General features: G+C 38.9%; 1 protein-coding gene across 2 annotated transcripts in view; it reads left to right on the top strand.

Annotated features, from left to right (window-relative positions):
- tbc1d22a (TBC1 domain family, member 22a) overlaps positions 1-16,271 on the top strand; it is a 105,336-nt gene that overhangs the window by 8,910 nt on the left and 80,155 nt on the right. For both annotated transcript variants that reach the window (XM_079454763.1, XM_079454762.1), the window contains exon 5: positions 10,747-10,817. In XM_079454763.1, the coding sequence (XP_079310889.1) occupies positions 10,747-10,817 (71 nt within the window). The remainder of the gene's footprint in view (positions 1-10,746; positions 10,818-16,271) is intronic.

The raw sequence follows: 16,271 nt of genomic DNA, 5'->3' as shown, positions 1-16,271 counted from the left end.
TTCTATACGATTCTATACGATTCAATTCTATACGATACGATTCTATACGATTCAATTCTATACGATTCTATTCTATACGATTCTATACGATTCAATTCTATACGATTCTATTCTATACGATTCTATACGATTCAATTCTATACGATACGATATGATTCTATACGATTCAATTCTATACGATTCTATACTATACGATTCTATACTATTCTATACTATACGATTCTATACTATTCTATACGATTCTATACGATTCTATACTATACGATTCTATACTATACGATTCTATACTATACTATACTATACTATACTATACGATTCTATACTATACTATTCTATACTATTCTATTCGATATGATTCTATACTATACAATTCTATACTATATTATACGATTCTATACTATACGATTTTATACTATACGATTCTATACTATACTATACGATTCTATACTATATGATTCTATTCTAATTACAAAGTAATGTTATTCATCAGCAGAAAAGTGAGAGAAGAAATGAACAAAAACATTGTTTATTTGGCTTTTTTAATTTGAATAACGAACACTATTAATTCATACATTATACGCCAGGGGATTTATTTATTTATATAAATATAAAATGATTTCATGTTGACTTCAACAGTCTTAAAGCTCTGCATGGCTTTCACATTGGCTGAGCAAAACCTCTGGGGGCTTAAACAAGACAGATCCACGAAGTCCTGACAGTGTAGATGTTGACAGGCCTCTGGAAGCGTCAGTTCTGGTTTTGGTTGACTGGCTCTCGGGGTGTCCCTCAATCCATTTAACTGCTGTTGCTGTTATTAGATATCTAAAATGACGTTAGACGTGCAGCGGCAGAATTAAATATGAATGAAATCTATAATTAAACTGGGATCTCCACCAGCATGATAATGATTTCCCATCCCTCCACAAGACAGGAGACCCTCTTCTGTCAGCGAGCGATTGTATCTTAAAGCTCCCCCCAAAAAATCACTTTATGAGCGCAGTTTGAGCACAGTTCTTGTATTGACTTCTTTCCTACTGAATCAAGAAGTTTGGGTATTAGAACTCTCTATTTTTTTACGTTGCTACTAACCCTTAGGGGCTGGTAATATTCTTGTTATAGAAGACCTTCTTATATCTTGAAGAAATGTATAGGTCACAAATTTTTTATATGATAAATGAGCAGTATTTTCTGTCGGTTTTCAAGGAGAAGATCATCTTTATGGAGTATACCCAAGTCGATGATATAAAAGATGAATGAATGAAATTGCCACAAAACTAGAATTTTGATTTGAAAGAATTCTCTTGTTTTTTGCGGAAATATTTTTAATATATTAATATATTATGTTATATTATACAATGTATACTTTAGATAATGTATAAATGTATAAATGTAATAATGTTATAATTAAAATACAATTTGTTCCGATAAGGTATCAAGAGAACCTTTATTTAAAAGCATCAAAATTTTACATTGTTGTTGTTTAAAGCGTCTACCGTAAATGATGTGGTATCTTATACCGAACGCTAAAAATGTTCATTAGGCCAAAATAATATTATACTGCGTATTGTAAGGTTACCTACAGGGAGGGGTTTTACTTTTGGCAAAATTACTAATATTTAAAAGTGATGCTGTATGAAAACAGCCTATTTTAGAAAAGGAACGCTAAATTGAGTTGATCTTATGGGGAAAATGCAATAAAACAATCTTTTCTGAGAGTTAGGTAGTCTTTTTTTCAGCACAGGAATGATGTGTAGCAATTACATATGTCGGAGCGCTGTATCAAAGACATGCACAATAATGAGCGTAAAAAGGTCATGATGAGAATAATAAAAAGTCGTTTTCTTGATGTACAAGCTCTTGTTTCTGAAGCGTTTGGCTCTTTCACTGGCTGTATTAATGAGTGCCTGCACACTGACAGATGTGTTTTTAGGAAGAAGGCTTTAGTCAGGAGGTCAGCTTTCACCTCTCTCAGAGAAAGAGAGACTGCCACAATCAAAGGAAGCAATTACTCCTGATGCTGGATACTGTTACCATGACGATGCATCACCTGCTGTCGAACCCCTCTCCACTTCCAGTGTACCCTTTCTCTTTCTCTCTCGGATGGGGGGCCGTGGTGCTCTCTTGCCAGTGTTACCATAGCCAGTTCTTTTACCAGCCCTCAACATCAAAACCGCAAATGCAACCGGAGACTACTTCATTTAGTTTGGAGGCATTTCGATGTACGTGTTCATGGAATTTTGAAGCACGGCGCTGCGTGTATAAGAAGGCAAAACAACAAGGCCAAAATCTTTGTGGCTGGAAATCGACAAACAAAAATAATTGATTTCTCGATTTCAAAGGTTCATTTAGGTGAATAAACTTGGTACGAGTCTTCAGGAAAAAAGCTGCAAAATGCTGCTGACACGACACATTTTGCCACGATGCATAAAAATAAAAGGTTCTATTCGTAGAGACAAATAGTAAATAAACCAACACATAAGAAATCATATAAATAGGATGGTCGTTCTTTACAGGCAGATTGTAAAACAGCTGCGTGCGAATAAAGCGAATATTTCTCACAACATGTTTTTAAACCCGGATGTCTGTTTAAAGCTGGAGAGTTCTACTTTGAGTCTCTGCACCGTAAGCAATATACGTACTTGCACGTAAAAAAATCAAATAGAGAGAAGACAAGAAAGAACAGACGCTATGAAAAATGAAGTGAAGAGACTTAATACCTGAAGTTTAAACTCATCAAGATCATCTGTTGGTCCTTTCCACTGCAGAAATCTGCCATATGCGCACGTGCTGTTACGCATGTACAGACTCGTACTAAACACGATTTCTATTAGGTCATCTTGAACCCAACTTTCGTTCGTCAAAAGATCGCACGGCTCAGAGTGAAAATGTGCACAGAGGGCAAATTGTGCACTTTTTCGCCAACTTTTTCCGTCCAGAAAAATGTCGCCAGGCTTAGGCTGTTGTACCCGCCTCCTGACGCAATCCATACGAAAGACAAAGCAAATTTATAATGCAATCAATGAAATGCAGGCATGCAGTTATTCTGCAGTCTCGGAGGAAGTCTCTGCCGCGCTCTCCCCAGACACCTGAACTATATATCATCCACCTCAACAGCCTGTGTTAATACAGTGAAGTATCTCTTTACTTTTTAGAACTGCATTAGTCTATGAGACTGCCATGTGCTGCTGTGTCCTTTATATAACTGTAATTTATGAGCTTTAGAGCTAGAACTAAACTTTTAACAGCTCTGAAAAGAGACATTTACGAGTATGTCATCTTTTACAGGCCTTCCCTCCTTTAGTGAACTAAAAAGCTCCTTATTAGGAAGGTTATGAAAACGTCCTTGTTGATTTATGATAGTCAATTTCTTTTCGCATTAGGATGCGTAATTCACAGAAGATGTCATATTCTGACCCTTGTTTTCTAAACTAATTGGATTTAGTATATTCCATATAGTAGATAAATACATAGGGAAATAATCCCAACAAACAGACATTTATGCAGATTTTAACAAATACTTGTATGAACTCTTTTGAAAAAGAAAATGTATATAAATGTGTGGTTCACTGTAAAACTTAAGTCTCTATAATCTTTGTTGTCACTTTAAATGATTGTTTCTTAATCCTCTTTGTAAAACATTCTGTTTAGTACTTTACTTACAACTTTAGTTTAGCTAGTTCTGCACAGTACCTCTCTGTGCTCAGTGTCTGATATCCTGAAACAAAAATATCGGCAAATAACAGAGGAAGCATTTTTTTTCGGCACCAGTTTAGTGTCGGTCTGCTCTGCGTCCATTTCTCCTGTCTCCACACTTCGCCCCGCAAGTCACGTGACCAAACGGATGCCTTGTTACGTCCACGAATGCACTTGTTTCTTTAATATTATCGTAACATTTTGCCGTCATGCAATCGCATAGCCTGACATCGCGATTGCGATATGATTAATCGTGCAGCACTAGTTGAAACCTGACCTGACTTGACAGGCTCCAAAAACAAGCACAACGTTTCGTAAGTCATCATGTTTTATGTTCTATATTTAGTATTTTCACGTCTTCCATCGAGGAAGCAGAGGCTGAGGGTTCAGGGCTGGACTCGTCCATCACCCAAGCGGAAGTCACTGAGGTAGTCAAGAATCGGGGGTGGATGAGATTCGCCCTGAGTACCTCAAGTGTCTGGATGTTGTGGGGCTGTCTTGGCTGACACGCCTCTGCGGCATCGCGTGGTGGTCGGGCACAGTGCCTCTGGGATGGCAGACCGGGGTGGTGGTCCCTCTTTTTATGAAGGGGATGTGTTCCAACTACAGGGGGATCACACTTCTCATCCTTCCCGGGAAAGTCTAGCCAGGGTACCGGAGAGGAGAATCCGGCCGATAGTAGAAGCTAGGATCCAGGAGGAACAGTGTGGTTTTCGTCCGGGCCGTGGCACGCCGGACCAGCTCTACAGGGTGCTGGAGGGTTCATGGGAGTTTGCCCAACCAATCCACATGTGTTTTGTGGATTTGGAGAAGGCATTCGACTGAGTCCCTCGTGGCGTCCTGTGGAGGGTGCTTCGGGAGTTTGGGGAGTATGTTCTTATGCAGAGCCCTCCATATATGGACAGCAACCAGAAGGGCTGGCGATAAAACGTATCGCATTTAAGCTAATGCGTCAAACGTACGACAGCACTCGTCATTTTAATTGAAAAAGTGTTTGACGTATTTGCACTGTTATTGTTAAAGCTATATTCCTCCGACTGAAAAATTCACGCTGTGTTGTATTGATCCTCCATTGGTCACACATCTCGCGTGATAAAAATGAGTTCACCAAACTTGACCTTTGATCACAGCAAAATGTGAAATTCACACGCTTATGAAATGGACGTCAATGGAACGAAAAGTGACAGCAGAATTAGTCCTTTACCAGCCCTTTAACACCGTGGTCCGTATTCGTGGTCTTTTTATAGACTTATGTGATTTCTTCTCCCCTAATATCACTGATATATTTTGTTTGCCAGCAGACTGGTTTAATTGTGAGTTTAATTGACATAAATCGTGTTCTCTGATGGGTGTTTTTCATTTTCTTTCCTTGCTTTTTCCATTCCTGTCTTCGCAGACAGTCTAAGATAAATCATTGGTACATTTACTGTACTTCAGAAATATGGTTGAAGTGGCGGAATATGTTTTGTCGTCTCCTGAGAGATTATAGGGCACACGCTTCCTGCGTTCGTCTATTCTGAGACGTTTTGTTTAATTCACTCGCGGTAGTGTTTGAAACACACAATGGAGCACTAGACAGCCGATGCACACAGCACCTGTATTATAATCTATAGTGTGTTCTGAAGAAGCCATTTTCTTTTATGAAGAAAACATAATGGAGTGCGCTTGGTGACATTTCTTCCCCTTTTACCGGTGAACTGCAATTGAAACTAAAGGAATTGTTCCCTCAGAAATAAAAGGTTGATCATGATCCTCATGTCGTTCTTATCGCGTATAAGTTCTACAAGAACACAATAGGTCATTTTTTTAAGAAAAACACTGGCCGTTCTTCTCAAGTATGGACTGTATATTATGTAACGTTAAAATCGTAAGAATAATACAAGCACTGTAGGGTTACGTAAGAAGGAAAAGTCACATACGAGATCTCTTTAATATCTTATTTATCCTTGACATCAGTGAGATTCAATGAGTACATTTTGTCCCCGCATGTCAGATATTGATCACTAGGAATATACCGTGAAATCTCGCGTGTCAATTAAAAGAGATCATCATTTTACACCTCCATATCTTTAATGTATTTCAATGATACCTTTTAGTATTTTTTATGTCTTCCAAGCAATTTTAGGGGAAACGTCTGGAAGTAAGTTGATATTTCAATAAAACAACAGAGAACTCCATCAAATCTCACGAGTTAGGAAAGAACGATTTTCACTGTTTTTTTCTGTTGTCAATTTCGACGTATACTATATTGTGGTCTGTTTCTAAAGCAAAGCATAGTGTCATGATTCTCTTCGTATCCCTATTTACTTTCATTTGTTGAAAGAATCGGCTTGACTATTCCTCGAAACATCTCATTTTATGTTTTACGGCACAAAAGAAAACCGGATAGCACAAAGGCGAGCAAATGAAACGGAATCTTCATTTTGGCTGAACTTTTGCTTTAATGCTGTTTTTGTTGGGTTTGTTCGATGAGCGATAGCCAGCTGTGGGTTTTAGAGAGAATAGTTTCGTGGTAATAGCTTGCATTCAGGGAAATGGGATGCCTCGCTTGAAAACGTTCGGTGTAATTTACAGATCTATTGTGAGGACCGTTTGTTTATTTCCTCTCACCCACATCGTTTTCAGAATGAATGTGTCATTATGGAAGAGATGGAGGGATGTGATGCAGGATTCTCATCGATGATGAATATGATTACAGAATGAGTTTAGCACTAACAAGGGAAAAAAACACTTGTGAAACCCGAAAGGGTATGAGATTAAGATATAATCAGCCGGTGTTTTGAGAATGTGGCTGCGCTGCTTTTTCGGAGCGTGTTTTAGAAATGGGCGGTGCGGAATCGAATACCACGGAGTACAAATCTACAGCTAGTTTGAGTTGCATAAAAACAAATCCAGGTCATATTCGAACCCAAAATGACCCATACAGACACCATTTTTTAAGTTCATATCCACCAATGTTGAGTCACTTTATACCGTGTCTAATATTTATTACTGCAATCTTAAAAGCTTATTTTGTTTTGTTTTGGACATCAGATTATTGTCAATAGTCATTTTTATTGATGTCATTTAGCAATTGTTCTTGCTGTATTACGCTGCAACTGTGCTTTAAAAAAAAAGTACAACAAACAAACTTATTGAAATGATGAAAATAAAACTATTTTCAATGTTTGTTTTTCAGTACACTTCGATAACGTGGAGGGAAATAATTGGAATCAGGAACAAACGATCATTATGTTTATAACACGTATACAGGTTTCGATTTCTTTATGAATATCATTTTGTCGTTCTTTTGATTATGGGATGAAGCAAGGTTCTCTACAGGTTTTGTGAGAGTCGCCTCGCTGCAGGCCACAGATGCTTTTCAGGTGTGCTGTCCAGATGAGCGCAACCTCTTTTGAGGTCACCGTCTCCAGAGGGACGGAGACGGCGACAACGAGAGCATGAAATAGCGTACGTCCAATCGGCCTCTCTTCCTCTCTCCCCCATTGTGAGATTAATGCCACGTGGAGGAAATATAACAGATAGTTTAATTAAGTGCCAGGGCACAAGATTCATCGACTCATTTCTGGAGCCGACAGCGCAAATGAGAGTTCAAAGGTGCGAGCCGAGGAGACACCCTTGAGTGGCTCGGTGTTTAATGAATTGAGCGCTTTTCCTATAAAGTTCCTCCATAAAGCAGCATGCACATTAAAGCGCGCATTCAATGTGTCAGGACAACCTGCCCGGCTTATATACTACACCGGCGCTTGTACCTGACCGGAGAGAACACGCTCCCGTGTCCTCTGCAGTAATGCTTTAGCTGCGCTAGGACTGCGGAAGCGACACGCATTCATTAGACCTGCGAGGGCGTCCTTAATGATGATATATAACTAGAATCGCCCGGATTTCTGCGCGTGTGTTCTTTCAAAATGAGATGCCGCAAAGGGTTCACCCATAAATGAAACTTTTGTCATGCTTGCATTGGAGATGTTCGGAATATGCATGACTTTTTTTTGTCAAACACAAAATGAGATGCAATGCAGAATGCACTGAAGGTGAATGCATCTTCTAAAATATCACATTTCATACTTTTCCGCGTAAATATAAGTCGTTATACACAAGAATGAACATTCTTCTCCGGTGGCCCTTCACAGCAACAGCACGCCGTGATTTCATTTCTTAATGTCACTGTGTTTTTATTTCTTTGGGTTAAAAGTGTTTGACACAATTGTATTTGGTGATTCTTTAAAGTGGGCAAGGTTTGCCTTTGTAATAAGACGGCTGAAGGACATCTGCTTTATTACCAGTATGAGACGGAACTTTTTTGATGCATCTTATGAAACCTAGTTAAAGAGGAAAGAGGTTTTGGTCTCTTTCGTCTTCTTCTACGCTCTTTTATTACTGGCAGAAGGTTTAGGCCTTTTATTACGGTCAAATTTTCTTGCTCCGAAACTGTAAACCCAGATGAATGGACTCCAAAAACGTATGGAAACTTGAAGAATTGAGTTCATTTTGAGTAAACATAAGAAGAGTACAGTTCGTTTTTCATTATTCCATTTTACATTGGCTGTTGTTTCTTTATTTCAATTGTCAATTACAGCGGTAACATCATCATTGTAATGCCTTCAGATCAAACTAAGACTTCTGAAATCTGAACAGATCTTTTTAAACTAGACGTCGCACACTTGCAGACCTTTTGAAAGTTTCAGATAGTAACACACTTACTGATCAAATCTGCAGACCGGCGCAGACTTTCTGCAACAAGTCCAGACTGGAAATCTGGGCAAATTCTGAGCAAAAGTCTTTTAGTGTAGTTTAGCCTTGAGGAAATGCTTTACTTATCGGCACAATGTTACCTTCCGAAATAACAACAGAACAGAAGGCTAAACATTTAGCCTCCTCCTCTTCTAAGCTTTACTTCCTTTATCCAGTCCGCACAAAGCATGCTGGGAATCACTCTGACGCACTTACACTTTAAGATATATTAACTTTTTCACAGTTTTGAGTGCAGTTCACTTATTTTTAAAGAGCGGATTTTACTGTCCTGGAAAACGGTGCGTTTTTAATAGGTTTTTAATACCTCTTTCCCACTCCGTGTTGTCTCCGTGGTATGTTGAATGGCACTCAAATGGACAGCCCACCTTCCTCTTTGACGAAGTGATACTCCACACTGTCTCTGTCTGTATTTGGCACTTTTAATCCTATTTTCTCTGTGTTTCTTTGCATGATTCGCAAAAGAACACGCTGCGTGTTTTACATTCGAGCGGCCACAATGCTTTGTCTTTGCTAAGTGCCGGCGATCTGCAATTGTTTGATATTTTTATTTCATCTCTATGCAAAGTAAAGTTGGTCACGTTAAAACGGATCATACAGGTTTTGTAAGGTATTGTACCAGATACCTGAAAACCGATTTAGAGTTTGTCGTGCGGCGCTTTTAGTTGAATGTTCGTGAATTATTTCTGTAATTTAGTGGATAGTCAAAGATTCCCTGAAACATTTTCTATTTGCAGAGACCGTTGTTGTGATATACTGCGAGTGTATTTCAGATAACCCTGACAGTTAGAGTCCTTTATTTATCCTGATGCGGTTGAGAACGTGTATAAGACCTGCCTCTGTTCAACACAGAATAAGATACTTTCTGATGGTTACCGATATTCTTCAACATTTCATCTTTTGTGTTCTGCAAAGTAAAGTTATACAGGTTTGGAATGACAGGATGGGGAGTAAATGAACCTTTGGGTGAACTACCGCTGGTTATAGTGTGCCGTTCAATGTCAGGCGGTCTCTGCCTGTCCAAGCGGGAGGTTCTTGACCAGAATGAATTGCAATGAGGTCTGACTTTTTTCAGCGTCGACCTCTAACCCTTACGATTAAACGGGTTGGTTTTCATGTTTTTAATTCTCGACGAACATTTTCACAACAGAATAGTTCACACTGTTGTTCATCCGCATGGGTCGGTCCATTTGCTGAATAATGTGATGTTAATGAACCTATGGCAGCCACATTATAATAAGGAACGTTTCAGCATTATCGCCGCTTAGGTAAGAAAGGTCTATGTGGTCCATCTAAAGCAATGAATCAATTGACATTGAGGAAGAATTGATGCCAATTTTATAGCGCTGGGAAGAAATTTGGCTAATAGCATAAACTTACGAGGTGTCTCGGCAGATAGATTGCCTTGAGAAATAATAAATGATGTGTGAATAAGTAGGCTATATTTACATGACTTGTTTTTGCATTATTCATACACTTCAATCTTCGTTTTTTATCAACAAAGAAACCTCGCAAGAAGGATTAAGCGCTGTAATAAGAAAGGTTAGATTTCACAAAAATAAACGGTTTAACTCGAAGCCCCCTGTTGTATTAACGGCACAGTTTGTCTATTGTATGGATCATGAACTGACCTCCGATTTATAGTTTAGATTTATCTTTTATAAACGACAAACAATGGACGCACAATGGGTTCTGGCCTATTTTCAAAGCACTGAAAAGCACATTTTGACGGTCGCCATCAACACTTGTAGTCTAAAATTGAAATATAAAGGGACATTTATTATGAAAGCGCTTTCTGCGCTCTTCTGAGGACTTTTTATTCACTTTAAGTTCTCTTTTCTGTAGTACGGACATGCTGACTTGTGCTCTGCTGCTTTTGTGAAGCGCGCGGGCAGAAGCCGTGGCACAAAATAATGACTCTCCGGTCGAGTTAACAATTATCACTTCGGTTGAGTTATAAAGTTTCCATCACGGTCCGTATTCCTTTCTTATTATTTAGTAACATTTGTCAAAATGCCACAGTTTGAACAATTTCATTCTCTTTTCCTGTGCTGTCCGGACTGCTGGTGATGTATAACTACTAGTATATTTGTGCAATATATCATATTTTTTATTTCACCTTCTTTATGTGATTTGTTTTTAGAATATCCTATCTTTATAAGGGATTTCGTAACCATCATCTTGTGGGTTGCCAAATAATACAAATGTTATATCGTCTATGGTTGTAACAAATTTGTGCTTCATATGTTGAACAAAATAAGCAGTTTCGCCCCATTTACGAACACTTCTTTCTCTTTTTAGAGGAACTTCGAAAGTTGAGCTGGTCTGGAATCCCCCGGCAGGTGCGCCCCATCACGTGGAAACTGCTCTCAGTAAGTAGAACGATGGCAGCGTCCAGTTCTGCTTCGACCGTCCAGCACATTACTACAGCACACATCCAATAAAAGACTAATTAAAGAATACATAATACATTCTACATAAATACACATTTATAAGCCATTAGGCTTCTTGCTAATGACTTTCCTAGAAGCTCAGAGGTCCAGTGAACTAAAGACTCTTTGTGTATGGAACCGCTAGAGGTGGTGAGTGTTCAGAGACTATTTTTTGCATTTCTCTGGTTATTTTTGATGGATATATTTAAGTGTCAAGAATCTATTCTCTTACACTTACATACATTTAATTAAATGTAATAATAACAGGGTCGTCAAAGAAAACGAAAATGAAATCTAATGATAATAAATGTGAGAAATGCGGTTAGCTTTAGTGTCAGACACGATTAATGACACTTGCGTTCAGTCTCTTTCTCCGTCACATGCGCCCCTGGTTACTGCAGTAACTGGACCCTGCCTGAGATGACTTCCTGTAATCTAAAGCGACGCTTGAGAACGAGTAATTATGGCATCGGCTGAACACTGTTGTTAGAAAGTCATTCTTCAGGCAGAACGCTTTTCAGAATAATAACCTTGACATTTAGCAGACGCTTTTATCCAAAGCAAATGGATGAGGAATTCATTTTCTTCCTTTTGGTCGCATTCACCTGTTTTTATGTCATACATTATTATTGTTGTTGATCTTTTAGTTTTTCGCATATACATTAGTCAAACTAAATCACGGAACGGTTATAGGGCCGAGGTTTCTTGCGTTCACGTCCTTGTATAGGGAGACGCGGATGCTCCACAAGCAACGCGTCCGGAATACTTAGTTTCCTTTCTGACCTTGTATGTGCCCATTCTACTCTTTGTTCACACAAGCGTGATCCTGGTGATATTTTGGTGATGTTCTCACACCGGTTTGCTCTTATTTTTAAAACGTTTGTGTTAATAAGGGATCCCTTATCTGTAGCAGTCATGACCGTGTGTGTGTGTCAAGAGCTAAAGGGATATGAATACATGTGCCTGCAATAACAATCGTGACGCATTCCTTGGAAAGTTGAGCCTAAAAATGGCATGAAAAAATGACACTTTCATCTCTTTTATTAACTAAACGCCAAAGCTGTGTGGTTAGTGTCATTGTTTTCAAGACTATTTCATTCATTTGTTTACCTAAACATTATAATACTGTTGTGATCATCCCGTGTACTGAAGTCTTGGATCACAAAAGGAGAAATTGAAGAACTGCTGTATAATGATCGGTCATAGTGACAAAACCCTGTCGAACTTCTAAAAAGACCACCATAAAAGTAGGAGTGCTGCGCCATTCTGAAGACAAACAATAGCAATGTACCAGGTATAAGCTCTAAATTCACTTCTGCTTAATATTACATCAAGCCCGCATTCACAATTCTAGATGCTAGTGGGTTTGGCTTTTTGTGCGGTTTCACCCTCTGACACAGGCGGGCAGGATTCTGCCCTCACGCCACACTGATAGATGAAGGGCCACTCTTAACCAGCATGGCGCTTAGGGAGGAGTTCTTATATGTTCGACCCAATTTAGACAAGTTTGAGGTCTCGCAGACGTCCAATTCACCCATCCGACCTTCATTTGCCTATAGGTAGCACATCTGTCATTTTGACTCGAACCCTGGACGGCAGCCCCATTCAATCAAACCGCATCGATCCACACTATTGAGCTGCCGCTCAGGTGCGTGGCTTGTGAGTTCATCGCTATGTGTGTGCATTTTAGTTTGAGCAACTGTGAACTCATCCTTTAACAAGAGTAATGACTGGCGGAGGGTGGCGTCACCATTTGAACGGGCGTTTTAATGCGCGATCAATTCTGCGCGTCCTGCTGATGTCTCGGACTGCCAGTCTCACCCGGGTCGACACTTTCCTAAGAAGAAATCATTTATGTTTTGTCACTTGGCTTCGAGGAAAGATACAAATTCAGTTTGCCTTGTTCCTGGAATTGATTCCTAAACTCTATTTTCGGGAAGGGTGGTGGTAGCATATGTTGTCAGAGGCTCAGAGCAGATTTTCTCGGAGGGATAAGTAATATCAGGGGAAATCAACAACTTTGTTGTGTTTGCTAAGGCAAGCATAACCGTTATTATTACTAATACTTTGTGGTTTGTGCACGGTTCGGGCTGTGGACATTATTTCTACCTTCATTCAGTTGCTATTTCAGGAGAGCTGTTCTGCCATGTATTTTCTTATATATTATTTAAATGCGAGCGGTTTAAAAGGATTACTTAAAAGCATTTACATGACAAACCGTTAATAGCTTTGACCAATAGGTAGTGCCATAGTAGATGGTATGGTCAAGGCGGGGTGACTATCTCAGCAACACTTTTGGCTTGACAAAAAACTTCTTACCGTTTCATTTTCTTTTGGCATCTTGCCATCTGATTCATCATTTAAAAGCTGCTTGGTTTATCGAAAACCTTTGAAAGGACACATAGATTGGACAAGAGTTAAAGAAAATAGTACCTTGGCCTGTACCATTTACTGTTTAAAAATGCATTTGGCAACCACAATGAGCAAGAAACCGTGGTGCTTGGCTCATAAGCAAAATAGCTTTGTTTATATCCCCGGACCCAGTAGGTGGTGACATACTAAGGCTTGTGTCAATGTGACAAGTTGTACGACGATACAGCTCAAAGTTTATTTCTTATTATTGAAGCGCGACCTATCGCGTGTGCAAACCGATTGCCTGATCGTAACGTTTCTTGGACAGACAGATCAAATAGCTTCATAAGATGTCAGTATTTTGTTATGATCTGACGAACTTTTGTATGGAATGTTGAAGCGTTTTGGACTTTTAAAGATTTGGCGTTTGATTTTATTTAAGGACACCATTCTTTGATTTAGCGAGGTGACCATGGTCACAGGGGTCTTCTCGGGTCTTATTTCTGCACAGCAGCATGATCAAATACCCTCAAGCCCCCCACTGTCTTTGTTATTTTCAAGTTCGACAACAATAACTGCTGAACAATTGACTTTTAGTTTGTTTAAAAGTACAGTGCGAGTTCCAAAATAAGATTTTGTAGGCGTAAGAAAAAAGCGGAGAAAACAACTTACCGTGTTTACCTCTGCTTTTTTTGGGGAGTGCAAGATGCATTTCTCTCCCACCCACATTCAGTGAAATAGCACACGGTGGGCATTAATAAATAAAGGGATAAAGCTGTGCGAATGATTAAATAGTGCTTTCTGTCTCACTAATATGAGGTGTTTGAGTAATGGCGTCCCGTCCTGAGCAGGTGCGAGAGTTGATGCAGAGCCAGCACTGGACACAGACCTTACGCATGTGTTCATCCAAAGCCAGCTGCCGGGAAGCATTTATTACCGGCCTGTTGTTCTGGATTTCTGCACCTGCTGTGAACAATGCCACGTTCTCTCTCCCTTTTGCGACAAAATGAGAACAACGGCTTCATTTCATGTTTATTTCAACTCATGCTGTGATAATACGGGGAAGACAAGTGTTGTTGCTTTTGTCGGTGTCATTAACAATAACAACAGATTTCATTTCTTAATCTTTTTAAGATGACAGCATCGTCTTTGCTCGTTTCCCAGCACTCCAAACCAAAACTTGCTATCTATGTATTTAGAAAAGAATAATGCTTTGGATAAAAGCGTCTGCTAACTGACTAAATGTAAATGTCTTTCTCTGGTTCTAGAAATTCATTGATCAGGTGCTCTGCATTTATGCGTATTAAATGTTCATACATCATTTCAACTTTTATGTGTGGTTCATGGTTTTATCGTAAATACTTCTTTATGTTAAGTCAATTTTTAACACGGTTGTACATATTTAAGTAATCCGGAATACAGGATTACCTTTTCATCCACACTTATTTCAGCTAAAAGAAATTATGAGAGAGTTTTTATTTTTGGCTGAACCATCCCTTTAAAGTCCCCATGAAACGGAATTGCGATTGATTTTTTTTTTCGTGTCCTGACATATCCAAGGCTTCTGAAAATATAAAGAATGTAGGGCGGGGCTTTATTTTGACCTTCCCTTTCAACGATTGGTTTGTTTAGCGACTGACACAGGGCCTGGAGGGGAGGGCTTAAAATACCTGGCCAATGGACAGTCAGTATAGTCCTACCCCATTTTTGTTGCTTATGTCATCATCGTCCGGTGAAGAGTTGTTGTTGAGAGGGGAAAGGGAGCTTAATGTTCATTTGCATTTGTAATGCATTTATAATGATCACTGCAACTCTTCGATTTCATGGTGAATTTAAAGTAATTGTGAGTACCCTTGTACGTGAATATTTTCCAAAATTTTGTCGTATTTTTGCTTTACCAACGTTGTTTTGTCATTATTTGATAATGTTGTAATAATACACAGACTGTTCTGGTTATTTATTTTGAATCATAATTCAGATCTTAAATCTTATTTCTTCAAAATATTTACAGCACCAGATCTTTGGACCCCACTGTATATATTGTGGTCAGTAAATAATGGGTCCAAATTGTGATTATAATTTTTTTGTAATCTGAATGTTACCCATAAGTCTATTTGATTTAATTACATGTACATACACTAATGGGCCGTACCAAAGAGCACCGCTTGGCACACATACATCTTGTCACAGAGCTCATCTGAGCGTGGAAGTAAAAAATAGCCACATGGGGAAGCGTCTTCTGTGATAAATGGATTTCTGTGCTTGTAGATTTTTGTGCAATCAATTACTTTATCAAGAGACTTTCTTTTTTGGGCCTGAACATCTGCCGTGTTCTCGTTCTCTTGCTGTGGAAGTAATAAGTGGAAATGTAACTTTAAATGTGACTGATATCTACTTAGTGGCCACAAACTCTTGGGAAACTACAAACTTGGAAAGAACTTTCCCTTAAACTCTTGAGATCCAACTCCGGTTAGATCAGGTAATTGCATACAAAGGTGACTAATTTGCATATGCGTGACGTCATCACGTCGTGTTTGGTCTAGTTTTGGCTCTTGAAATCTGTTTCCGATCACCTTACATTTTAACACCACTGAATGCTATTTTCACATATCATCCGTTCTGTTGTCGAGGATAAAATCACGACTCTATAACATCTCCTGATTTATAAACGCCACATCGTCTGACGGAATCACCATACGTTTACATGGAAGAACGGATGTATGAGGTGATTTTGGCTATATTAACCTTAACTTTAGTGTTGTTGCGTTATTATGAGCGCTTTTTTATTTTAAATGCAAGTGATGGTTTTATTGCATGAGTCCAGTTTGGTTATTAATTCAGCTTCTTCTGGGACATGTATTCAGTGTTTCTAGAGAAAACAGACCAACTATTGATATCTGAAAAATGATAATGATTGTTTTATGATTGTTATCAATGAAAAATTCTGATGATACCAATATAATGTTTTCTATGCAATGTTTTATGCTTAACAGAAGATACACATACTAAGCACATATACAGTACAACAGATACATACTATAA

This window comes from Barbatula barbatula (genome assembly GCF_947034865.1).
Source record: "Barbatula barbatula genome assembly, chromosome: 4".
Taxonomy (NCBI): Eukaryota; Metazoa; Chordata; class Actinopteri; order Cypriniformes; family Nemacheilidae; genus Barbatula; species Barbatula barbatula.
This window is presented reverse-complemented; position numbering and strand designations above follow the sequence as displayed.